General features: G+C 31.1%; 1 protein-coding gene across 1 annotated transcript in view; it reads right to left on the reverse strand.

Moving 5' to 3' along the window:
* The window catches only part of LOC129947735 (nose resistant to fluoxetine protein 6), a 40,410-nt gene extending 18,567 nt beyond the window's left edge, over window positions 1-21,843 (reverse strand). Inside the window, exon 1 of the mRNA XM_056058403.1 lies at window positions 21,056-21,843. Coding sequence (XP_055914378.1) covers window positions 21,056-21,416 — 361 coding nt within the window. The 5' untranslated portion in view covers window positions 21,417-21,843. The remainder of the gene's footprint in view (window positions 1-21,055) is intronic.
* Window positions 21,844-27,483: the final 5,640 nt, after the last annotated feature.

Here is a 27,483-nt window from a genome sequence, read left to right on the forward strand (position 1 = left end):
TCAATACATTGTAAAAGTATATAACTGTAACATCAACATCATTAAAAATTGGTATATTCTCAATATCAAGGCAGGTAAATGTGGAAAAGGTTGCCGAAAGTTACCTTTCCAAAAGTCAATAAATTATGACAGTCATGCGAATTAAAATTTTTAAAGAAGTAGCAACAAAACCTAAGTGTTGCATGGTATGTATCTATATATTTCACATAGCAGAGATTAATTGAACAACTGTCGTAATTATAGCGTCAGATAAAGGAACAGTTAACTTGTTATAAGCGTATGGAGATAATATAGTCTAATAACAGAAACTCCTGTTGAATAATAATAAAATATTATTATTATTATTATTGTTATTATTATTATTATTATTATTATTATTATTATTATTATTATTATTATTATTATTATTATTATTATTATTATTATTATTATTATTATTAGTATTATTATTATTATTATTATTATTATTATTATTATTATTATTATTATTATTATTATTATTATTATTATTATTATTATTATTATTATTATTATTATTATTATTATTATTATTATTATTATTATTATTATTATTATTATTATTATTATTATTATTATTATTATTATTATTATTATTATTATTATTATTATTATTATTATTATTATTATTATTATTATTATTATTATTATTATTATTATTATTATTATTATTATTATTATTATTATTATTATTATTATTATTATTATTTTTATTATTATTATTATTATTATTTTTATTATTATTATTATTATTATTATTATTATTATTATTATTATTATTATTATTATTATTATTATTATTCTTATTATTATTATTATTATTATTATTATTATTATTATTATTATTATTATTATTATTATTATTATTATTATTATTATTATTATTATTATTATTATTATTATTATTATTATTATTATTATTATTATTATTATTATTATTATTATTATTATTATTATTATTATTATTATTATTATTATTATTATTATTATTATTATTATTATTACTATTATTATTATTATTATTATTATTATTATTATTATTATTATTATTATTATTATTATTATTATTATTATTATTATTATTATTATTATTATTATTATTATTATTATTATTATTATTATTATTATTATTATTATTATTATTATTATTATTATTATTATTATTATTATTATTATTATTATTATTATTATTATTATTATTATTATTATTATTATTATTATTATTATTATTATTATTATTATTATTATTATTATTGTTATTATTATTTTTATTATTTCTAACATTAGGTAAAATTTAAAAAAAAGATCTAACTGATTTCTTTTTTTCAAAGGGGAGAGTAGATAACTCAGGGGAGAAGGTTTAATGACGGATTTGTATAGAACAGTTAAAAACAAGCAGTTTTTTTACTATAGGAAGGGAAAGGGTCTATCTCCCCCCCCCCCCCCCTTTAGGGGCACTTTAAATTAGTTTTTACCTTAAATAAAAAAAAAAATTAAATAACATTGGTAATACTAACAACTAAGTCTTATCAAATTTTTTTAAAGCCAAGACTTTTGTATATTAGCTTGTTTTTAAATCAAGTCGAAACTATGCACAGTTTTTGAAAAAATTGTTTTTAATTAAATATGTGTGCAAACAAAATTAAAAAAAAAGGTTTAAAGTGTAACTTTTTAAAACCTTAAGATTATCTTCTATTGTTTTTTTTCTTAGAATTTATTGCTCTCATTTGTTTTTGATCGTTAACTGAAAACTAGATAATTTTTTGTCTTCTAGTTCTTGAGAAAATTGAAAATTACCAAAATAAAATATTTTAATTAAATTACTTTTTCCTTGCTTAAGTATCTATACGTAGTCTTATTTTGATAGTTATAATTAAATATGGATTAAGATATACCTAGGCCAAATACATCTTTTTTAATTCCAGCTTATTTAAATGCAAAAGAAACTTTGCATGCACTACATCTTGCACCCACCGCACCTTGCATCCCGGCTTCTACCTTGCACCCACTCTACCTTGCACTCACCTCAAATCCTATAGTGTATCCAAACAGGGGGTTGCACATCCTATTTTTGCATACATTCGAACTCACACCTACCATTATAACTATCAAAATAAGACCACTCAAGCAAAACAAAAATAATTAAATTAAACTATTTTTTGTTGGTAATTTTCAATTTCCCTAAGAACTAGAAGACATAAAATCATCTAGTTTTCAGTTTTTGATCAAAAACAAATAAGAGCAATAAATTCTAAAATAAAAACAATAGATAATCTTCAAGTATTAAAATTACACTTTAAACCTTTTTTTTAAACTTTTTTTGTACTCTAATTTTAAGTTTAAATTTTTTTTGCAAAAAATATACATAGTTTTGACTTGGTTTAAAAACTGGCTGATATAACAGAATGTTGGCTTTAAGAAAATGTATTATTCTTATCGTTTTTTTAAAACTATTTTTTTCATTTTAAATAATATTTTTTTTTAATTACCTCTCCCGCCTAAACGGGGGGAATAGACACCCTCCCCACTCCCATAGTAGAAAATTCTTGTTTTTAATTGTTCTATACAAATCCGTTAAAACATCTTGTCGCCTAAATTATCGGACTCTTGCCTACTCTAAATTGCTCCAAATTATTATTTTATAGTAATTTGGTGGTTATAATACGACATTAAAATGAACTGAAATTGACGAGTGATGCAAAGTAATCAGATATTGGTACAATTATAGTAGAATAGTATGGTACCACGGAACAACTTCAATACAAACAGAAGAGTTCATCAAATTATGGGGGTATCTTTCATTACATATTGTTGGTAAATATTATGTTCACATATTTTTGTCGGTGCAAACCGACAGACACACATTAATCGTCTGTTTAACCATTCATTGCCTCGTGCTGTGCGCCATTCTGCGGAACACCACTGATTGTACTATGTGTTATGAATACCTTCCTATATTTCAAACAAAAAGTAATACCAAAATACCCACCATCAGTAAACAAGCTACACATGAACTGAACATATAGCAACTACAGAAAAGAGAAAGTATTTATATAAAAGTTTTGATTTTGAGCATATAACCGTTGTACTACGAAATCTTACATTATTTACATTCGTACTATATAACAATTGGACTCCAAGCCATTCCAAGCAAAGTATTACCACTTTATTTAATGTTTTAGTTTTATTTAAGTTCCTTCTTATTGAGACATTTGCAAAATATTTAATAAGTTACAATAAAGCGATTTTATTACGCTCTTATGGCCGGGCTAGAGATGCATCGCTATATGGTGGTGTGTTATGCGTTTGAGGAATAAGGTACAACTCTTTTATTGATTGTGTGATTAACTTATTTTTGTTTCCAAAATAATAATAACGCGGTAAAGTGTATGAGACTTTCACTCTTTCAAAGAATGCAGTCTTACTACATTTTTCGAAAAGTTTATTATTCATACATACATGCTTAAGCGCAGACATATTGTTGTTGTTAATTTGCTTTTTTGTTATGAGGTTGAGGTTCTTACGCAGTTCACTCAAAATTGTATTAAGATTGGTAAGGCTTAAAAGTTGCAAGTAACAACACTCAGCTTTTCCTAACATAGCACTGTTGGTGATAAATTCAGATCAGTGTTGCCGGATAGAAAATTTTGCAACAGCCTGATTTTTTTTAATTTATTAAAAATGAAACAAAAAACTCTTTTTTTTTGTAAAATAAATTATAAATTTATCAGCAAAAAACGCGGTTGAATCTACAACAATTACATCATTGCTTTCATTTCTTTTTAAATAAAAAAATTGCTTTTGATATATTTTTTTTACACTTTAGAATTTTAGAATTTTCAGAATTTGCAGAATTCTGAGATAGATAGATAGATAGATATTTTATTTGCATTTATCTATGAAAATAAAATATCTATCTATCTATCTATCTCAGAATTTGCTTATAGCAAACGTCAAATTACGATCAGAGGTTCATCATAAGTGCATTGTGTTAGTTGTTAGTAAAAAATAATAAATTATTATCTATTACAGAACAAAAAATAAAATAAGAACGTTTACGATGGTGGAGCACTGGTTCTAAACATTGATTTTAATCCTACCTTATTTAAATTTAAATCAATTTATAAACAGTTTAAGTTATGTATATAAAATGTTCATTCGAGTTAAATCTTCATTCTTTCGATAGTTATTTCTATGGAAGTCAATATGAATAAAGTCAAAAGTACGCAGGTGATGAGTTTTTTTTACACTTCAGAATTTCAGAAAGTAGTAAGCTTATAGCAAGCGTCAAACTACGATCAGAGGCTCATCATAAGTGCATGTGTTAGTTGTTAGTAAAAAATAATACAAATATAGCCTAACACACGCACAAAATACAAAACAAAATTAGCATTTAACTATTACAGAACAAAAAATTACGATAGTGGAGCACTGGTTCTAAACAATGATTTTAATCCCACCTTATTTAAATTTAAATCTATCGATGAACAGTTTAAGTTATATAAAATGCTCATTCGACTTAAAGCTTCATTCTTGCCATAGTTAGTTCTATGGAAGTCAATATGTAAAAAATCAAACGTGCGCAGGTGATGAGTTCCGCCCCGGTAATTCAAATGTACACAAGATAGCAAATAAGGTGCATCAATTTCACCATTGATGAGTTGATGAAAAAATACTAAGTCATTATTAACACGCCTTTGATGGAGAGATTGCATTTGAAGAAGTAGAATACGATGTTCATAGGGAGGCAGATCATAGGGATCTTCCCAAGGAAGACCTTTTAGAGCAAAGCGAATGAAATTATGTTGAATTGATTCAATACGTTTTCTATGAATTTCGTAATAGGGAGTCCATACCTGCGAAGCATATTCAAGATGAGGACGAACATGGCAATTATACAAAGAAAGGGTAACATAGGGATCATTGAACTCCTTTGCCCAGCGTTTTATAAAACCAAGCATAGAACTTGCCTTATTAACAATAACATTAATGTGATGTGTAAACTCTAAGTTGGAACAGAAATGTACACCTAAATCTTTAAATGTGGAGACACGACAGAGTTTTTGCTGTGATATACAGTAGTCAAATACGTTACTGATTAGTTTTTTAGTGAAAGTTATAGTCTGGCATTTTAAAGGGTTGAGTAAAAGGCTATTTTTCCCACACCAAAATGTGAAACTATCAATGTCGGCTTGTAAAAGAATACGATCATGGTTTGACTTTATTATTTTGAAAATCTTCATATCGTCAGCAAAAATAAGAAGTTCACTTGAGCGTAGACATGACGATACATCGTTAATAGACAGGATGAACAGAAAAGGGCCAAGATGGCTTCCCTGGGGAACACCAGATTGAGCAACAAAAGGTTCAGAATGACAATTTCTAAATTTTACCTCGTAGGATCTGTTTTCAAGGTATGACTTAATCCAAGCTAAGAAAAATGGTGGAAAACCAAGAGCCTTAAGTTTAAATAAAATAATTTCGTGGCTTAGTTGGTCAAAAGCTTTAGAAAAGTCAGTGTATACACAGTCAACTTCATAACCTTGTTCTAAAGCGTTTGAACATATGTTTGAGAATGTGAGGAGATTAGTAACGGTTGATCTTTTTTTCACAAAACCATGTTGCTGTTCGCAAATGATATTTTTACTAAAATATGCTACGCTTTCACAAACAACTTGTTCAAATACTTTAGGAATGCAAGAAAGCTTTGGAATGGGCCTGTAGTTGCTTATATCCGACTTGTTACCTTTCTTGAAAATTGGTGTAAGAAATGACTTCTTCCATATACTGGGAAATTTGCCTGTTTTTAGGGAAAGTTTGAATAAAAACGTAAGGGGTTCAACTAAAACATTACTACACTTTTTTAGTACTATCGGGGGAATACCATCAGGACCGGCTGAGCAGTCATCATTCAACGTAGATAAAAGATCAAGGACCGTACTCTGAAGCACAGGTATGTGGCTACAGCTAGTTTGCGAAAAAGTGTGATTATTATGAAAATATACTTCATCAACTTCTTGAGGGCTATTAACAAATGACTCACGGAAATTCGTTGCGAAAGCGTTACAGATATCAAAAGCTTTATCTAACGAAAGGTTCTTGTAATTGAAGATAACTGGAAAGCCATCCAAAATTTTTTAGGATTCTCTTTCAAAGAGGTGCCCATATCAGTAACATAACAAGCATATAAATAATTAGAAAGAGATTTAAATTGGTTAAAGAGTTCAACATAAAAAGAGAAGTTGACTGAAGACAGAGTTTTGAGATACGTTTTCCATGCCTTATTTCTTTTGTTACGCAGTAAACGCAATTCTTTCGTGTACCAAGGATGGCTAAAGTTTGTATTTCTTGATTTCTTTATCGGTACATTTTTTTCAAAACAACAATTAAGGATCCTATAAAAAGTTGAAACTGCTTCGTCAATGTTAGAAAATGCTAGTGTATCAGCAATTCCAGAAATGGTTAAATCTTCAGACAACTGCTGGAAATTGGCTCTTCTGAAATCAAAATTATATAAGCAATCAAAAGAATTACTGTGATTAGTAAGGTGATTACTTAAGTCAAAAAAAATGTCCAAAGGGGGGTGATATTTGTCAATATTAGTAATTCCTGATCTAGACTCTAGAACAAGAGTACTAATAGCGTCAGAAGAAAAGACTAAATCGAGAATTCGATTTTTTGAGTTTTTAATACAGCTTGTTTGCTGTAAGTCAGTAAGAAGGACTTGATCGAGAAGAGATAGTTCCATTTGTGAAGAAGAAGGAGAGGCTTCAAGGCAGGATTCGTCTTCGGATGGAATCCAGTCAATGTGTGGTAAATTAAAATCACCTAAAAGTAAGATATTGGTGTCAGAGCTGGACAAATTTATAAGATAGTCTAATGCCAAGGAGATATCGTTATAAACAGACTCCAAACTTTTTGGAGGAATGTAAACGTTTAAAATGAAAAAAGTCTTAGTCTGTACCATTAACTTTACACATACCAGTTCAATTGATAATACAAAAGGAAAAGATACAGAAGAAGAGAAATATGTATTTTTTACCGCTATGAGAACACCTCCACCTAAATCCTTTGCATTACCAACATGACGATCTTTTCTGTAAACTTCGAACTCTTGACTAAAAAGTTCTGTGTCGGAAAAGCTTGAATTAAGCCACGTTTCTGTCAAAACGAATACGTCGTGTGGAAATGATTGGGAGTTAAGAAAAATGTCAGTAGTCTTGCTACGAAGTCCCCTTACGTTTTGGTAGAAGAGCGTAAGCCTGTTAAGTTTTTTGATTTGTTTTTCAAAGAAACACCCTGTTTTTGAATTTGAGTAAATTCTTTGACTAAAGTCTCTTCGGGCCATATATTTGGGTTGCAAATAGAATCAAAGTAAGTGGGATTCGTTATTAATTTAAAAGAGGAAACAAAGCTTTTTGGTTTACTGATCTTAGTACACCTGATAGATGAGCTGGAAGGTATGCTCTTGGTAGATACTAAGTGGGAAGTTATATCTTCTGGCGTTGTAACTGGGTCCAGACGAGATATAAAAATTATTTTTGGTTTGGATACAGCTTTGATAGGGATGACGTTGTTTATTACAGTTCCTGTAACGGTGTCACTATTGGAAGCTATATCTGAGGCAAAAATTTGAGGTATATTGGGAGTTCCAGTGGGATCTGTAGGTATTGGAGTGATGTTGACATTTGTTCTTTTTGATGGTGGGGTAGAATTTCTAGCAGGTTCAGAGTTTTCTCGGCTTCTTTTCTTAGACTTTTTCTTTTGTTTCGCAGGTACACTTTCTGCGTTATTAACACCAGAACCTGATTGGGCGAGAATATCTTCACATGTAGAAGAGAAAGTAGTGGGAATAGGCTGTGCCAAATCATTAGTCGAAGTAGAACTATCGACCATGATATTGGTTACAGAGTATGCATTTAATTTGCAAACTGCAGTGTTGAAAGACTTCAGTAGCTCTTCAAAATCTTTAGAAAGTTTTAAAATGTCAGCCTTAAAAGAAGACATTTTAAAAGCTAGTTGAGATACAGAGAGCTTACGGCAGTCGTGACAGTACCAGTAAGCAAATTTCGAATTGGCTATTTTTTCAATGAAAGCGTTGGTTGAACCAACACATTTTGCATGGTAAAGATTACCACAGGGTCCGAAACAGGCAAATAGAGGATTATTATTAGCACCCTCTTGGCAGTTTTTATTGTAGCAATCCATATTTCCTAAGGAGTGTTAAAATAAGTAATAATACAAAAAAAAAATAGATACAATGGTATTTAAATTAAAAATAATAAAAAAAAAAAAATACCACGGGAAGCGGGAGTCGTACCTACGTGCTTCAAACAGAAGTCTCAATTAAACCAAGCTTTTACTTACTGGCCTACAAAAATATAATAATATTAAACTAATAAGGTGGAATCAATTTAGTCAAACAAAGAAAGTAGGGGAAAATCAAATATAAAATAATTGAAAACAAAAAGCACTCACACATGGACAAGGGAACACTTTGGAAAAAACAAAAATACTGAACACCTTACCGGGGAGAACTTTAGTTTTAAACAAAATAACACAAAATTTAAGAAAATTGAAATTGATTAAAATGCTAATGTAACACAATATTTGATAAAATTAATGAATAAAACAAAATTAAGTACACTTATTCAGTGAAATTTAAAACCACTATAAATATCTAAACACGATTTATATAAGAAAAAAAAGGAAAATATAGAGCCTATAAAAACACGACTAATAATAAGAACCAGTGCAACCACTTCTGTTCAGTTCCGACTCGGTTAATCAAAACACAAGTTAGCAAATGAGGTGCATTAATTTCACCATTAAGGAGTTGATGAAGAAATATTAAGACATTATTAACACGCCTTGGATGGAGAGATTGCATTTGAAGATTCAGAATACTATTTTCATAGGGAGGCAGATCATAAGGACCATCCCAAGAAAGCGAATGAAATTATGTTGAATTGATTCAATACGTTTTTTTTATGAATTTCGTAATAGGAAGTCCATACCTGCGAAGGTATGATTTGATCCAAGCTAAGAAAAATGGTTGAAAATCAAGAGCTTTAAGTTTAAACAAAATGATTCCACGGCTAAGTTGGTCAAAACCTTTAGAAGAGTCAGTGTATACACAATAAACTTCATAACATTTATCTAAAGTGTTTGAAAATATGTTTGAAAATTTGAGGAGATTTGTAACGGTTGATCTTTTTCTCAAAAATGATACACTATCACAAATAATTTAGGAATGCAAGAAAGCTTTGCAATGGGCCTGTAGTTTTTTATATCCACCCTTTTACCTTTCTTTAAATTGATGTTAGAAATTACTTCTTCCATACACTTAGAAATTTGCCTGTTTTTAGAGAAAGTTTGATAAGAAGGTAAGGGGTTCAACTAAAACATTATTACACTTTTTTAATACTATCTTTCAAAAATGTGTCGATATCAGTAACATACATAACATATACCTACAAAATTAGAAAGAGACTTCAACATAAAAAGAAAAGGATTGGAGACAGAGTTTTGAGAAAAGTTTTCTATGACTTATTTCTTTGTTACGCAGTAAACGAAATTCTTTCGCGTACTTACGATGTCAAAAGTTTGTATTTATTTATATCTTTAAAGGTGCATTTTTTTCTAAACAATTATTAGGGATCTTACAAAAATTTGCAATTGCTTTGTCAATATTAGAAAATGTTAAAGTATCAGTAATTCCAGAAATGGTTAAATCTTCAGACAACAAGTGGAAATTAGCTCTTCTGAAGACAAAATTATATAAGCCCAAGGAATTATTGTGTTCAGTTAGGTGATTACTTAAGTCAAGAAAAATGTCCAAGGGGAGTGATATTTATCAATATTAATAATTTCTGATCTAGATTCTAGAACAAGAGTGCTAATAACGTCTGAAAAAAAGACTAAATCGAGAATTCGATTTTTTGAGTTTTTAATACAGCTTTTTTGCTGGAAGTCAGCTAGAAGGACTTTATCTAGAAGAGATAGTTCCAATTGTGAAGAAGAAGAAGAGGCTTCAAGGCAGGATTTGTCTTCGGATAGAATCTAGTCATTGTGTGGTAAATTAAAATCATCTAGAAGTAAAGTATTGGTGTCAGAGCTGGACAAATTTATAAGATAGTCTAATTCCAAAGAGATGTACCAAACTTTTTGGAGGAATGTAGACTTTTAAAATGAAAATAGTCTTAGTCTGTACCATTATCTTTAAACATACTAATTCAATTGATAATTCAAATGGAAAAGATACAGAAGAAGAAAAATATGTATTTTTTACCGCTATGAGAACACCTTCACCGTGTAATACTGCGCAAAGACAATACGGGAATTGAAGTTGTTTGATGATACTTAGTCTGGTATTACACAGCGCATGTATTTAATGCGCAATAATCGGTTATTTTGTTTTGACGTGTCATTCGGTAATGCGCGCGTTATTACACGAAGACTTTTCGGATTTTTAAGTCTGTTCATTACGTTGAAAGATATCTTTTATTTTTACTTTCGTTGCTCGCTCGGTGTACCCAACCCACGATTGCCACATTGGTCATTACTTTTTCACTTGGTCAAATGGTCATTTTTTATTCCATTTTGTCATATTTTTCGAAAACGAAAAGAGATGTTCAACAATTTGAAAAAGTAATTTGGGTAAACACAAACAACGGTTAAGCTCATTTAAGCAACTTTGTGCAAATAAAAACTTTATTAAAAATATAAACTTATAATCTGAATTGGACTTTGGGAACAGCGAGAATTATCTACGCATTACACAAGTCGTAAAAATTCTCAAAATCAAACCTTACTACTTTTAATAAAATTATTGTAAAAAACATTAATTTAGGTACAAAAAATATATTTCCCATAAGCGCTTCCTAGATTTTGTGACCTTATGTATTTTTTATATCACATTGCCCAAATGTGTTCTTATGATAACTATTTCGAAGTTCTTAACCTTCATACGCAGCGTTTTTGAGATGAAGTAGACGAAAGATTTGTATAAAATTCCAGTAAAATAAGTGTTTCATCTCTAAATGATAGAAACAGTTAATAATTTGTATGGTTCGATGCTGTAATTTTTAGTGGAAGATTAGGCTACTGCGAAGATTAGGCTATTACGCGTTGAACTCTTCTTGCGCTCTAATCTAAACGGTGTACGGTATGAAAAAATATTCCGACTTATTGAATTTTATGCTTGACTACTTCAGTAAAAGTATTAAGACCATTGGATCTATAGAAATGGACATAACAACGAAACAGGTGTTTTCGCGACTTTTGAAAGTCTATAACTTACGACGCATATAAGAGAGCTTTTGGGAGTTTTTACACAATGTTAAGAACACCAATGAAGATAAGATAAGGAAGACTTTTAAATACCATTCCCCAAAGCAACGTTACAGCCGTCCAATTTATAGTTAAAAAATAACAGTAATACTTACAATTAAGTATTATACAACACTTGTGTCTATTTTCTTGTTTTTAAATCAAGAAAAACCTTAAATCATTAATCATTAAATTAGTCTGATAGCTCCCTACCTCATTGTTATTATATCGATATATAAACTACTCAAAACAAAATAGAGCCCACAAAGTTTTTTGGCTTTCGTTTGCAAAAAAAATAAGTGTTTAAATTGTTGTTTTTGGTTATTATGTTTCAGTTAAGTATTAAATTATAGTATACACACTTTTGCCACGGCCAAAAATTCTTTATTCAAGTTACACTAAAAAAAACATTTTTTATAGGAAAATTTACAAAAAATAAAAAGAAAATAAACTCTACATTTCACTATTTTTTGTTATGATTTTCGGCTTATTTCTTTTGCTTAGTAGCATGTAGGTTCTTGTTTACTCTGTATGCACTGTATATATAGGCTATCAATTAGATGCCTTAAATTTTCTTCGGGTATAAGATCCAAACAGGCTTTTAACTCGTTTATAAGCTCCTGTGCAGTCCTTTCACTATGGTGGCTTTTTTGTATGCTTCTTTTTAACTGGTCCTTTCATTGCGCGATCGGATTGATGTCTGGGCTCTGTATTGACGTCAGAAACAGCCGCTTGCGTATTACGTCTCATATGCGGGTGAGCATTGTTATAAATAACAACAAACCCATCGTCAATCTTTGTAAAAATGGGATCACAACACCATAACTATGTAACTGGCGGCGGTTACAGTGCCCTCATCTAAAATAATCAGCTCGGTTTTGATTGGCAAACTTTTTCAGCCCATACGATAATACTGGGGCCCCCAAATAAGCCACTTCCGTGAACGCACGGGTTGCTAAAATGTTCACCTGCTGTTGTGACAACAACAGAAATAATCTCACAGAGAAATCGTCGTTCTTCACACTCGTACTCGCTCATCATTACTCAAAAATTTGATTTTGCATTCGTGTGTGAAGAGTACAGACCTCAAGTTGTCTAAGGTTCCATCTATTTTCTCAAGGGCGGACCTTAAACGCGCTTCCCGATAGGCCAGTGTTAGTTTGGGCTAAATAGCACACGATCTAGAACGTTGAACATCTTAGTGCAGTCGACCACTCCAATCGAAAGACACCAAATGGCGAAAATATCCGATACGGTGAAAATATCGAATAGTGTGAACCGGCTGTTAGCAACACTCCTTGCTATTGCGTTTTCAGTATCCAAATGGCGTCTAAGACCGGGCATTGTAATCACGTTTATTCACGAAGAACAACAATTAAATAAAGACAAACTTACCAACAACACTAGAATCAGACTGAGAAAACATATGCAACAATTTTTGCATTGATTGTTTTTTCGAGAGACCGGCTTTTTTCCTTTCACGGGGTATTGGTAAAATTGTTATTCAAGGGCTTCGACAATTTTCACCAAATAAGTATTTTTTATGTTAATACAAAATAAATCTTGGGTGGGCCCTATTTTGTTTTGAGTAGTTTAGTTGTATAGCCTATCTAAATAAATCTGAGCATATATACAGTATTCTGTCTTATAACTAGAAATTTTGTTTTTCATGCTGGTTCCTCTACTATAAAACACACCCATAGGATAGCTATAACGCCAATTTCCAAAAAAAAAAAAATGTTTTAAAAAAATACTTTCACCTACGTGATCGAATCATTAAGAAGTAGAAGTATCTTAATTAATAAACTACATTGGTGGCGAAGATCAAAAAATAAAATAACATAAAATAAATGCTTTTAAACCAAAACTTTTACGTGATAAAAGGTGAAGGTAAACTTCTTATCGGATGTAATATGTACATAGAATAGACTTAATGTACTTCTTTCGCGAGATGTCATTGTAGAAATAAATAAGCCAGCAAAATGGATCTCTCCGGTATAATTGTTTATTCCATCGTTTGTATATTAATATGCGTCGTGCTAATAAAGCCATTGAACGAGAAAATTTCCCACTTCCTACAATAGAAGATTTGTTGCCACAGCTAGGAAAAGGGAAATCCTTTTCAGAGCTTGACGATAACGCATTGTATCAGGTTTAGTAGTGCTATAATAAAAAAAATGTATGGTTATCATTTTAATAATATATTGTTATATTTATACTTTTTTGTAATTATTAGAAAATTTAAATATTTATTTAATATACATAATGTAGGTACATAGTTTGAAACATTTTCTTTCAAAAATATTGTTATTATTTCACACTGGAAACAATATTTAAGTATTCTAAGAGAATATAGACTTAATTTTCTGGATTTTGATTTCATATTGATATTGGCAGATTCAAGAGAAATTACTACCTTTATTACTTGAAAGGCGTTATTTCGCTACGAGCAATTGATGTTTCGTAAAGTGTGTGCGCCTGAACTTTTCTAAAAAAACCACGAACAAAATATTGAGTGGATGTGATGTATGTTTGGTTCAAAATTTGTCCTGATGTTGAAAACAATATTTCTTATAAGTAAAAATTAGTTAGAAGCTATTATATAAAATTTTTGAAAAAATATTTGAGTCGAAAATCAATTTTTACCAACTTTTATTCATTTTCGTTTTAGGTTTTTATTTTTTGTAAAAAAACTATCAATTCGATTTTTTCAAAATATTAAATACAATATTTCTTATAAGTTAAAATAAGTTTGAAGCCTAAATTTCAAGTTTTTGAAAAGATATTTGAATCGATATTCAATTTTTACTAACTTTGAGTAATGTTTTTTTAGATTTTTATTTTTTATAAATTCGATTTTCTCAAAATTTTATGAGATGTCAAAAACATTATTCTTCGTTGTTTTGGAGATGAAATCATATTTAAGTCGTAAAATTTTGTAGGTGACAAATTTTTTTTTTCAGTTTTTTAATTTATAAAAAAAAAACCTTAAATGGATTTTTTCAAAAAATATATTTCTTTGATATCACGTTAAAATATATTATATAAAATTTAACTTAAGTCTGTAGCGTTTTTGGTTCGTAAGATATTTAGGGTTAACCAAAATGTTCACCTTTTTTTCAAACTGCTATGGTAAAAAAAGCACCCACGCAATTTTCTTGAGGGCCCTTTCTGCATCTTTTTGCTTATTATCTGTATAAAAAAATTTATTTGAAGTCAATATCTCTTCTGGTTCTTGAGCTATGGAGGACGAAAAAGACGTCGCGAACGTACGGACGTACAAACGTACGTACACACGCACGCACAGACATCTTTCTAAAAATCTTTTATTTAGACTCTAGGGACCTTGAAACGCCGAGAAATGTCAAAATTTTCAATTTGACAAATCGGACCCATTAAAATAACTTCCTATTTGAAGTTAAGAAGTGATGAATTCTAAATATATTGTAATACAACAAGATTCAGTTGTTAAATACTACTCCACTACTCCTTATTGGCCCGAGCACAGTGGTAAGTTGGAAAGACAACATAGGTCCATCGTCAATAGGCTATTTATCAGTCAAAACAGAGGCAGATATTGGATACATAATTTGAACGAACATTTACTGATGTATCGTTCAAACGCACATTCGATTACCCAGAAACCCCCATTATGCTCTTTGGATGTGTCCATAGAAACATGTAGGAATAATGGTAGGAATTTTCTAAATCAATTTTGGGAATGAATGGTGCAATATAAAATGGTTTGATTTTAAATATCACCGATTGTAAGGCAATGTGTTAGCGAGGTTCTAAATTTCAATCGAAATCGATTAACAATATAAAAAAAGTTCTAAAATTCACTTTCAAAAACTATGTTGCGACAGCATAATCTTTTCCAACCGAAATGTTAAATAACTGTATATCGCAAAAAACTGCAAATCCGCATCAAGGAAATGCAAATAATATAAATAATATGTATTGTATATTTATTTTATTGAAAAGCACAGAACAAATGAAAACATACGAAATACATAATGCAATTTATGATAATCAATAAAATTGTTTATTAACAGTGGCTATAATTTCACTTCAAGTGGTTTTGAAAACTATTCGTAGGTATGAAATCACTCGATTTTGGGAACCTTGCTGTAGATGCTAAATTCGTCGCGTTTGAATGTAGAATCCAGTTTATCTGACCTTAGTGTTGTACTAGACTCAAAATTAACGTTCACTGATCGATCTCTTTAATTATAATACTATATATAATATAATTTATAATTGTATCTACAAGTTTATTATTTATTGATAGCATAGAAAGTATCCAACGTAGATTTTTAAGATTTTGTCTTAGTTTCTACCCCTGGCCTGATAGAGTTTTATTACCTCCATACGCTCAAAGGCTTCCCTTGATAAATCTCCTATCTCTTTCTAAGCATAAAAAGTATTTGTAGTTCTGCTTTATATCTGACGTATTGAATGGAAAAATTTCATTCTTTGTCGATTATATTTCAATTTGGGTCAGGCTAGCTTAAGAAGCTATTTTTAGCAGATCTTAATAATTTAATCAGTAATAGAAGTCCGAAACTTTTGTAAAATTGTTTAACATATTTTCCATATTATGCAGATCTCAAAATCAATAACAAACTTATTTAAATTAGATTAACCCAAATAAAGGTACCAAAACATGAAAATAAAGTGTTTTAAGATGAGATTATAGTTTATTAGCTTAAGAAAATGTAAATATAAAAACCTAATTTTGGAAAATCTATTTTGGAGCTCAAAAGCTGGCAGATTATCAAAATTAAGTCAATTCCTTAATTTTCAAACTTAATTCTAAGAACATTCTCTTAGCGGCAGCTGAGCTATGGTAGAAGAGTCATCAAATTATAAACCAAATTATTTAAATTTCCGAAACAATACTCATTTAGACAATGTTTTAAAAAACTGACTTTTCAATAAAATTACCATCATTTTATCGTTAAGATTGTGATTTTTAGGCATCCTCCACTACTTCATCTTTGGGATAACCTTGAACCCATTTAGAAAAACAGTCAATAAAATATGATATTGAAATTTCGACTAAACATTTTTTAGAGTTATCATGGATTTCTTACATCATTATTACTGAGATGAAATCTTAATAGCTAGTGACAGTCGTTTTAAAAGCTCTAAATTCAAATTTAAAGGGTTTGTTTTTAAACTCATGTTATTAAAAGTAGTATGGCTCGATTTTTAGAATTCTTACGGCCTTGCTTCCAATATAAACATTTTTAATATTTAGATAATTCTATACCTTAATCAAATGAAGATCAAGAGTTAATATTTTTAATAAAGTTATTATTTACACAGATTTGCTTAAAATAAGTTTAACCGTTGTTGTTATAACGTGATTTTTTAAAAGCTCTAGGAAAAAAAAAACAAATACAATTCAGAAAAATGCATGAAATCTTTATTGGAATCGATAGAACGGTCCATATAATATAATGCTTGAAAATTATTTCATGCAAATGTTGACCTTGACTGCTCCTCAAATGTTTCATCCGCTTGGTCCAATTTTGGCATACTCTTTCCAACATCTCGGCCGGTATCTAAATAATAAATGCTTCAATGTTGTCACTGCGTCAATTGAAGCGGGCTTGTTTTTATAGACATGTGCATTAACATAGCCCCACAAAAAATAGTCTAAAGGTGTTAAATCGCAAGATCTAGGCGGCCAATTGACCGGTCTTGAACGTGAAATAAAATGTTCACCGCACTCGCACCGTCTTGTTGAAACCACATGTCATGCAAATCAAGCTCTTGCATTTTGGGCAAAAAAAGTTGGATATCATCTCACGGTAGCGCTCACCATTCACAGTTAAGTTACGATTCGCATCATCTTTAAAGAAGTACGGTCCAATGACGCCACCAGCCTGCTTATTTACGTACCAATTGAACCAAAAATGAGCTCGTCACTCGGTGGAAGAAGCGCGCGATAAACTTTCTAAACAGAGCATTTGTTTTGATAATAAAATTCAATAATTTACAAGCGTTGTTCGTTTGTAAGACGATTCATTGTTAAATTATAGACCAAACTGAAGATGTTTGATAGTGCAACAAAACACGAAACGTGTGTCTAAACCAGTGTTGTCAAAAAGATAAATGCTAAAGACAACCAAAACCGGGGTTTTAGGATAAGTTAATGCACACAATTTCATAACAATAATAAATAATAATGATTTTGTAAAATACAAATCTTTCTCGATACAGTTAATTTTATTATCTCACTATGTTTTCGTAATTATTAGTAGTTATAAGATTATTTATGAGTCTTTATTTGATTCTATCTGAAGTATTGAAAAACCTTTTATGTAATTCCCTTACGTTTTTGAATAATTCATTTTAGAGTAAATTTCTAGTGCTGATAACGAATTCAAACTCCAATTTAGGTATTACACTTCAGAATTTTGAGAAAGTAGTAAGCTTATCGCAAGCGCCAAACTACGATCAGTTGTTAGTAAAAAATAATACAATTATTAACTATTACAGAACAAAAAATAAAATGAGAGCGTTTACGATACTAGAGCACTAGTTCTAAACAATGATTTAATCCCACCTTATTTAAATTTGAATCAATCGATGAAAATGTTCATTCGACTTAAAGCTTCATTCTTTCCATAGTTAGTTCTATGGAAGTCAATATGTATAAAGCCAAAAGTACGCAGGTGATGAGTTCCGACTCGGTTAAACAAATGTACACATTGTTTTTTTTTTTGATTTTTAGTAAAAGTTATCGGATGACAATTTAAAGGGTTAAGGGCAAGGCTATTTTTCTCACACCAAAATGCGAAACTATCAATGTCGACTTGTAAAAGGATACGATCTTGGGTGGAGTTTAATATCTTGAAAATGTTCATGTCATCAGCAAAAATAATAAGAACCTCACTTGAGCGTAGACATGACGACACGTCGTTAATAGCTGAATAGAAAAGGGTCAAGATGGCTTTCCTGGGGAACACCAGAATGAGCAACAAAAGGTTCAGAATGACAATTTCTAGATTTTACCTCATAGGATCTGTTTTGAAGGTATGATTTGATCCGAGCTAAGAAAAATGGTGAAAGCAAGAGCTTTAAATTTAAATAAAATAATTTTATCGCTAAGTTCGTCAAAAGATTTAGAAAAAGTTAGTAAAGCGTGATTGTATTGAGACTTTTGTTGAAGCACGTACATATGTACGAGTCCCGCTTCTCGTGATTATTGTTTTTATTTAAATACATTTGTATCTATATTTTATTTTTATTATTTATTTTAACACTCCTTCGAAAATATGGATTGCTACAATAGAGCCAAGAGTGTGCTAATAATAATCCTCTTTTTGCCTGTTTCGGACCCTGTGGTAATATTTACCATGCAAAATGGTTTGGTTCAACCAACGCTTTCATTGAAAAAATAGCCAATTCGAAATTTGCTTACTGGTACTGTCACGACTGCCTTAAGCCCTCTGTATCTCAACTAGCTTTTAAAATGGTTTCTTTTAAGGCTGACATTTTAAAACTTTCTTAAGATTTTGAAGAGCTACTGAAGTTTTTCAGCACTGCAGTTTCCAAATTAAATGCATACTCTGTAACCAACATCATGGTCGATAGGTCTACTTCAACTAATGATTTGGCACAGCTTATTCCTACTACTTTCTCTTCTACGGGTGAAAATATTATCGCGCAATCAGGTTCTGGTGTTAATAACGCAGAAAATGTACCTGACAAGCAAAAGAAAATGTCTAAGAAGCCGAGAAAACTCTGATCTTGCTAGAAATTCTACCCCCCCTCAAAAAGAATAAATGTCAACATCGCCCCAATACCTACATATCCACCGGAACTCCCCATATACCTCAAATTGTTCACTCAAATTTACCTTCCAATAGTGATTCCGTTACAGGAACTGTAATTAACAACTCCATCCCTATCAAAGCTGTCTCGAAACCAAAAATAATTTGTATATCTCGACTGGACCCAGTTACAACGCCGGAAGATATAACTTCCCAATTAGTATCTACCAAGACCATACCTTCCAGCTCATCCATTAGGTGTACTAAGATCAGTAAACCAAAAAGCTTTGTTTCCTGTTTTAAATTAATAACGAATCCCACTTATTTTGATTCTATTTGCAACCCAAATATATGGACCGTAGAGGCTTTAGTCAAAGAATTTACTCAAAGTCAAAAACAAGGTGTTTCTCTGAGAACCAAGTCAAAAAACGTAACAGGCTTGCGCTCTTTTACCGGACATCATCATAATGAGCTGGAGTAGGACACACTCAGGCTCATTGTGATGCATATGTAGGTACAACATTATCAACAAAATTGTTGTTTTTAGATAATTTTGTTACCGTATAAAACAAAATGTTGACATCACATTGAATTAGGAAAGGACATTTGTCAAAAGGTTCATCAAGAATATAGGTCAGCATTTAAATCAACTTTTCTATCACACCTTAAGGCCAAATTTAATTGTCTCAAAGTTGCAGGCAAAGTTGGTATTCCTAGCTCCAAACTAATCTTATAACATTCCTCCTTTAAGACTGCATTACATAAATTCTGAAATTTTTTAGGCATATTAAATAATAATCCAATAAGCCAATTTATGAAACGTGTTCCAGGAAAATTATATACTCACTTCGAAAAAATGTGACAAAAGTAAACTTTGAAGGAGAGTTTTATTTTAACTTTTTAACATTTTTTAAAAAGTACGCTAAATTTTACGAAGAGGAAACAATGCGTCAGAGTTGCAAGGGATGATGTGCAGTTTTATATAAATGGATAAACATTGCAGGTGATTCTATGCAAAAAAAGTAGGTACTTTTATCTATAAAATTGTTAGATTTGAGGAAAAAATGTGGAAATATTAAAATGATTAAAACGTGATCAAAATATAGATTTAAGAACCCTTCAAGTACGAGTATGTTACTAAGTTAAATGGATGATTTTAGTTATTAGAAATGATTTTATGACTTTACAATCCTTAAATATTTTATTAAAGTTTAAGTTAAAAAGTTGTCAAAAATTATCAATGTACTAATATGGCTTTCGAATTTCTTATATTCCGGTCCTTTTAATGGTCTGTTCAGCAGATTTAGGTTTGGTTGCTGTTTTTTTCTAACAACTATCATTGTTTGGATGATTACATGCATTGGTTAGACAATGGAATGAGTTTTATTACTATACATAAACACAATGATAATTAGAAAATTGTTAAGATTAGTAAAATGGGAAGATTTGATCATGTTGGAAAGTACTGAATCTGAGACCTCAAAGGCACCTTTTAGTGAGATGGAGGTCAACTTTATTCGAAAACATTTCTACTTACTTTAGGTAGCCAAAAATTAAATTTATAGAAATCCAGTCCAAAGCTTTTAAAATTTCCTAATATTGATGTTTAATGCAATATTTACTGCACACATACCATCAATGCCTTAGTATTATAGGTTACGTCTTGTTAAAAAGACCACAAAATTATAAACATAGTGTGAGTTTGAACCTTAATTATAAAAGGTTTTTTTCAATCATTTTAAAATTTTGATTAACTCCGAGTAATCAATTTTTCACTTTGAGTTTAAGTCAGGGTTATTCTGTGGTAGTTTGTATATTTAGTACATAAACAATTGATTTTTGCCGACGATTTGCAAGAGATAGTTTTTATTTAGCCATCCTACTTTAAACTTAAACAAAAACTTGAGCTGACTACTTACTTTTAATGGCCCATATCTTTCTTGCATTTAATGCATTTAAAAAACTCCAAACATCTTTCGTGCAGTTTTGTGAAATTTCAGCTAAAACAATTTTATTCCAATTCATTGCAATGTTTTGTAAATCGAATATTTCCAACGTATCTTTCAATCGAAGAGTATTTGATAAATTTATTTGCTCACTCATATTACTTTCACTCCCGAAGTTATGAGATAAGCCTGCTATAGGTTCGAATTTTGATTCATTTATATGAATTTTACCTTCATCGATTTTAAAAACAACTTCGGCATTGATTACTTCTCCCCGAGTATATAGTAGTAATATGGAAAAAAACATCCACAGAATCTTAAGAGACCTATCCATATTTAAAAACTTAACGAACAATAATGTTTAAAATCGTATTTGTGTGGTTGATTGGTTATTAAAAGTATTTACTTTTGAAACCACGATCTCAAAAATACTATTGCATAATTCACCACTTCACTCTTAACATTTCAATTGAACAAAATAAAACAGTCGCGTCAAAAACGGATACACAAAACAGTTCCGCTGTTAATTTAAGTTCCAATAAGAGGAAGCGTTTTTCTGTAGATAACTTTTACTTTCTTTAAGTCTTCAGAAGATAACAAAGAAAATACACCTAACAGGTTAATCTTAACCACCGTCACGTCTCGGTCAACACGTATTGCTTTCCATCGACTATACAAACGAAAAAGTGATGACAACAAAAAACCAATGAGGAACAGTTTCAAATATTACAAAATATGTATATATGTACATAAAGAGTGACTTAACTACTTCACAAACGAAAGTGAACTGAAAATTTACTTCTTTGACCAAGAAATTGGAAACAGTGCCTTGTGTTGAAATACAAGTTTGGTTGAATTGGTGGGGCAGGAAAAAATAGGTAGAGTTCAAGCCGTAGTCACAAATAAATTTTGAGGGGGTCTTATTTTTGGCAGATTTGATTAAAAAAGCAATTGAATGATTTATTATAAATGTCTATATATTTATAACGTGTGTAAGTAATTGGTTAGTTTTTTTAAAAATATAAATTAGGCCAGTATTTTTGTTAAGAAATTAGGAAACTTGTTGGAATTTGACAGGTAACCTTTCTTTCTATGTATGCACGGTTATGGCTTTGGTTTAAAATAATCGCTAAGCATTTTTTCCTGATTCGATATTCGATATTTAAAAAAATGCAAACATAAAGATTTTATATTCAATTGCTTTAATTATAGTTTTAATTTGAATATTTAAATTCTACATATAAAGTAATATAATTTTCTTATTAATCCCCCTTACTTATACAAACAAGGGTGTTTTTTAAAGTTATATATATTGAAATTTGAAATTTATTTTACTAATTCTAAAGATATTAAAAATTAAAATAGAGCAAGAAAATAGTCGCGCTTTAAAACATATTTTTGTAAGTATGTATTGGTTTTATTTCAAAAGGCTTGAAATGGTAGTAAAAGACAGTTATAAATTGAAATGTCAAATAGTAACAGATAAACTCGGACTATGTTCAGAGCTCTATTATGAGTTAAAAAAGAAAAACGCCTATTGTGTTATAAATTCAATCAGTTTTCGTTTTCCATTTTCAAAAGTTAGTTTAATAATTGTTCTTGAAAGATATTTTGCAATATAAAATATTTTTTACAAACAAAATAACGTCATATTTTCTTTATTTGTGACTTATAGGAACTATATTGCAATTCGTAAAAAAATCGAATTTTAATCAAACTTGACATTACGATTGTCGATAAGTCGAAAAAATGGGTCTTCCTATTTCGTCCGTCTGTCTGTATGTCCTTGTCCTTACAGTACAAAATTGGGGGACGAATTGGTTAAAACTTTGACGTTAAGGTTTAAAGCAGATTCGCGTTACGCGTTTTTTTAAATTTTTTTAAGCAACTGTAGTCCTGTAGTAAAATTCGAATTTTCTCAAAAACAAACCGATTGATTTTTTATTACAATTTCTTCTTTGAATAAAACAAATATTTTTGCATTGTTAAGTGGCTTCCGGAAATTACGCCAGAATTTTTTTGGAAAAAACGCCAAAAAATTCTTCATACAAAATTCTGGCTTTTTATCCTAGGAAAAAATTATAAATTTTTCTGGCAAAATTTCGGAATTTCAGGCATTTTTTCCTACAAATTTTCTGGCGTATTTTGTATAAATTGTTGTAATAAATAAACAGTTTTACTACACATTCTTTGTCTCTGTCATCTATTGCAAGAACTATTGTTTAGTTGCTTTCGCGAATTCATCATTGACACTTGACGTTGTGAAAAAAAATATGCAAAGTTATGCACTTTTCTAGATTCTAATGATGTTGACACTAACGTTTACTCTGACGAGGAAGAAGAAGCTGAGGAACATCCTGAAGACGTAAAAGAAGCGGATGTAATATTATGTATTATATGTCAGGTCCTTCCACCAAACGTTGTGTTGTTGCCGTGCAGACATATGAAAATATGCTCAGAGTGCAACTTAAAGTTGCAATCTCAAGCAGTTGCAGATTCAAACGAAAATAACCAATGTCCATGCTGCCGGGAAATCGTAGCAGACACTTTGCAAGTTTACATTTAGTAAAAATATTTTGTTCTTTCCTATTTTGTTCAATAAATTGTTACAAATACAAAAAATTATTGAAAACTTTAGTAATTTTTTGCGTGGCAGCCACGCCGCGCCGCCGTAACCCCGGCGGCGGCCCGCACCGCGTCCGCAACGCCATGGCCAAGTGCGGCGGGCCGCGCCCGTGCCCGCACTGACATGGCAGCACCGCGCCCGCGACCGCCACCCACTCCGCGAGTGCATGTCAGGGGCTGTTTTTTCCTGTTGTGATAAAATGTCTACAATATTGACCAAGTAGCGACTTTTAAAATGCAAAACATTTTCTGGCTTTTTTTCCAAATTGGTATTTGGAAATTAGGCCAGAATATATCAATTGGTTTTCTGGCCTAATTTCCATTTTGGTTTCTGTTTTTTTTTTCCATTTCTGTCTGGTACAATTTCCAATGTTTCTGGCTTATTTTCCACAATAAGCCTATCTCTTGTTCTATCCATTTAGAAGCTTTTATAAAGCCTAATATTCGGTATAGATATAGTGGTGGACATTAGAGCCTGTTCACATGTCATTGGTGGTAAGCCGCATTTTATTTTAATGGTAACCCAACAAGTTGTGACCTGTTAAAAAACATACTCAAAAGCAATTCTAGACATTTTTTGGTTTAGATGCATAATCGAACGCTATCTATTTTTATTGATTTTGGGCCATAATTTCCTTTCTGTAGAACGGGTTTTGATACTTTCCCATCTTTCATTGGTTTTTTGAAGTATCTTGTTTAAGTTAGGTGAAGTCCATTTTCAACTTGTGCGCGCCACCTGACCCGCGGTCTTCTTCTACTGCGCTGTCCTGTGGGTGTGGATTCGAAGACTTTCCGGGCCGGTTTCCATGCCCTCTACGTGACCCAGCCATCTAAGTCGTTGGACTATTACCCTTCTGGCTAAGTCTAGGTCGCTGTACAGCTCTTCGTTCCATCTTCCCATCCACTCCCCTTCTATGCATACGGGACCGTAGATCACACGAAGAACTTTTCTCTCGGAACGACCCAAGGTGCTTTCATCCGCTTTTATCATAGTCGATGCTTCTGCACCGTATAGCAGGACGCTATGATGAGGACCTTATATAGCAACACTTTAGTCACTCGGGAGAAGGTTTTGCTACTCAATTGCTTTCTTAACGGAATGGTAAAATAACGAATGAGTAATAAAGAAATGTAAAAAATGAGTCGTGCAAAATTTGAGCCGCGACTAATCTAATAAATTCTCTTCTATTCCATTTTTTCGAATTTTGTATCTCACTTGCACCAACGTAGTTCGAGACGAGTCGCGACTCAAAATATAATATCAGGGAGGGGTTGCGATTTACATTAAAAAATAAATAAATTGGGTGGCGCAACAGTCCGTTGAGAACTATTGCCAAGTAACTTACAACTCTCAACCATTCCTGTGTATGAGTACTGTTGTCAGAGTTGGAGGGGACCTAAAGTTTTAAGCCGAATCCGAACGGCTAATAAGAAAGCACATTTCATGGCAAGAATTACTCTTAGAGAATTTGTCAATTCCTCGCAAGAAGCAGCATCCGCGAAAAAAATTTTAGATGGCATAGGTAGGTATCGAGCCCAAGACCTCTGTAATGACAGTCCAACGCACTAACCATCATGAAACGGGTACTATCGTCCAAATAAACACGTTGATTTCTCACCCATGTTTACAGTATTAGAGAGCATTAAACTTTAACTGTAAGGTGCTAAACAAAGTAACGTCAAAATCATTTATTGAATGAATGCAGCCTAAACTTATATACAAATAATTTTAGTAATGCAACTTATTTAAATAATGATAACGCAACATTCTTAGACTTATTCTTTACCCATAAATCGAAAACTTCTTGATCTACGACCAGCTTTCCGCATCCGCCATTTCGAAACATGATTTAATTTTTACTATATTTTTTATATTTTATTCGTTAAGAATGTGAAGCTCAAAACAAAGGTGGCCAAGCACAAGCACAATTTGTGGTTTTCTCTTGAAATTAAGGAACTGATGAAGCAAAGAAATTAAAAATTAAATCTAAAGCCATATGGTTTGATAAAATCCTCCCCTCGTTTATTAAAATATTACTTCCTCACATACTTCCCACCCTAACGAATATTTTCAATACAATCATTACTTTAAGTTGTTTTCCTCATACCTGGAAAGTTGCATAAGTAATTCCTGAGATCAAGAAACCTGCTACTCGCTTAACATCTCCCAAATACAGACCAATTTTGATTCTTCTATTTATTCCAAAAGTGTTAGAAAAAAATGTATATAGCCAGATCTCGAATTATTTAAAAAAAAACTATCTTTTGTGTGTTAATCAATCCGGTTTTAGAATAAATCACAGTTTTGTCTCTGCTATCATTAAAGTAACTGATGATCTAAGTTGTGCTATTGACCATAATCAAGTATCATTTTTAGGAAGTACTAGAAAAAAGTAATCCAAAGCTTGTAAATAAGAAAACAAACTGGAATGATTTTAGAGAAAGGCTTTTAAGTTTTATACAATTAAGATCTCCCATGGATACAATCGAGCAAATTCACCATGAAGTGGGACAAATTATTGCTAATGTGCAACAGGCCGCTGAGGAAAGTACTCCAACATTTTCTTATAGAAGACAAAATGCAATAAAATATCCTTTAGGGATAAGAGAGTTGATAATAGAGAAAAGAAGAGCTCGAAGAAAATGGCAAAATACTAGATTTCCAGATGATAAAACAACGTTTAACCGTATAAGCAACAATCTTAAAAAACAAATTTACAAATTCAAAAATGATTCACTCAGTACATTCCTAAGGAATTTACCGACCGATGCTTCAACCGAGCAGCCAAGCGCCTGAAAAGACCGCAGTTACAAAACTCGGCCTTGAAATCTCAAGATGGGAAATGGATCGGTAACCCGAAAGAAAAAGCTAACCTTTTCGCTAAACATCTTGCGAATGTTTTTAAGCCTTACTCATCAAACGCGACTGAAAATAACTTACAGTTTGTTGATAAGATAGATGAAAGTGAAATACCAATTGTTAGACTTAAAGAAATAAAAATATGTGTTTACATCAACTACCAAATAAAAAATCACCATGTTACGATCTAATTACTGCTTAGGTTATGAAAGAAATGCCATTTAAAGCCTTTATAAAACTCCAATATATAATAATTGAATGCCTTAAACACCGGTATGTCCCGCACCATTGGAAAATTGCTGAAGTAATTGTCATACCAAAGCAAGGTAACCCACCTACAGAAGTGACGGCTTACAGACCAATATCGCTTATACCAGTTATGGCAAAAGTTTTTGAAAAATTGCTTCTGAAGAGACTTAGCAAAATCATAGAAGAAAGAAGGTTAATCCCAAACCATCAGTTTGGCTTTAGAAATAAACATTCCACGATAGACCAAGTTCATAGAATATCGGATGTAATAGAAAAAGCATTAGAAGAAAACAAGTATGTTCAGCTATTTTCTTAGATGTTGCTCAAGCTTTGGCATGAGGGACTTGAGTACAAACTGCAAAGGGATCTTCCCAGGCAGTACTTTGAAATATTAAAATCGTACATCTCAGACCGATTGTTTAGAGTACGATCAAGAATACTCGGAATTGAAGAAAATAGAAGCCGGTGTACCACAAGGAAGTGTCCTAGGTCCTACCCTGTATTTACTATACACAAGGGATATTCCAGTTGGTAATCACACCATAATGGACATTTTGGTACCCGACAAATGTGTCTCTAAGGCACCAAATCAAAAATCAAATGGGGTGGCGCAACAGTCCGTTGTGAACCAGGGCCTAGTGACTTACAACTCTCAACCATTCCTGTG

This window comes from Eupeodes corollae, chromosome 2 (assembly GCF_945859685.1).
Source record: "Eupeodes corollae chromosome 2, idEupCoro1.1, whole genome shotgun sequence".
Taxonomy (NCBI): Eukaryota; Metazoa; Arthropoda; class Insecta; order Diptera; family Syrphidae; genus Eupeodes; species Eupeodes corollae.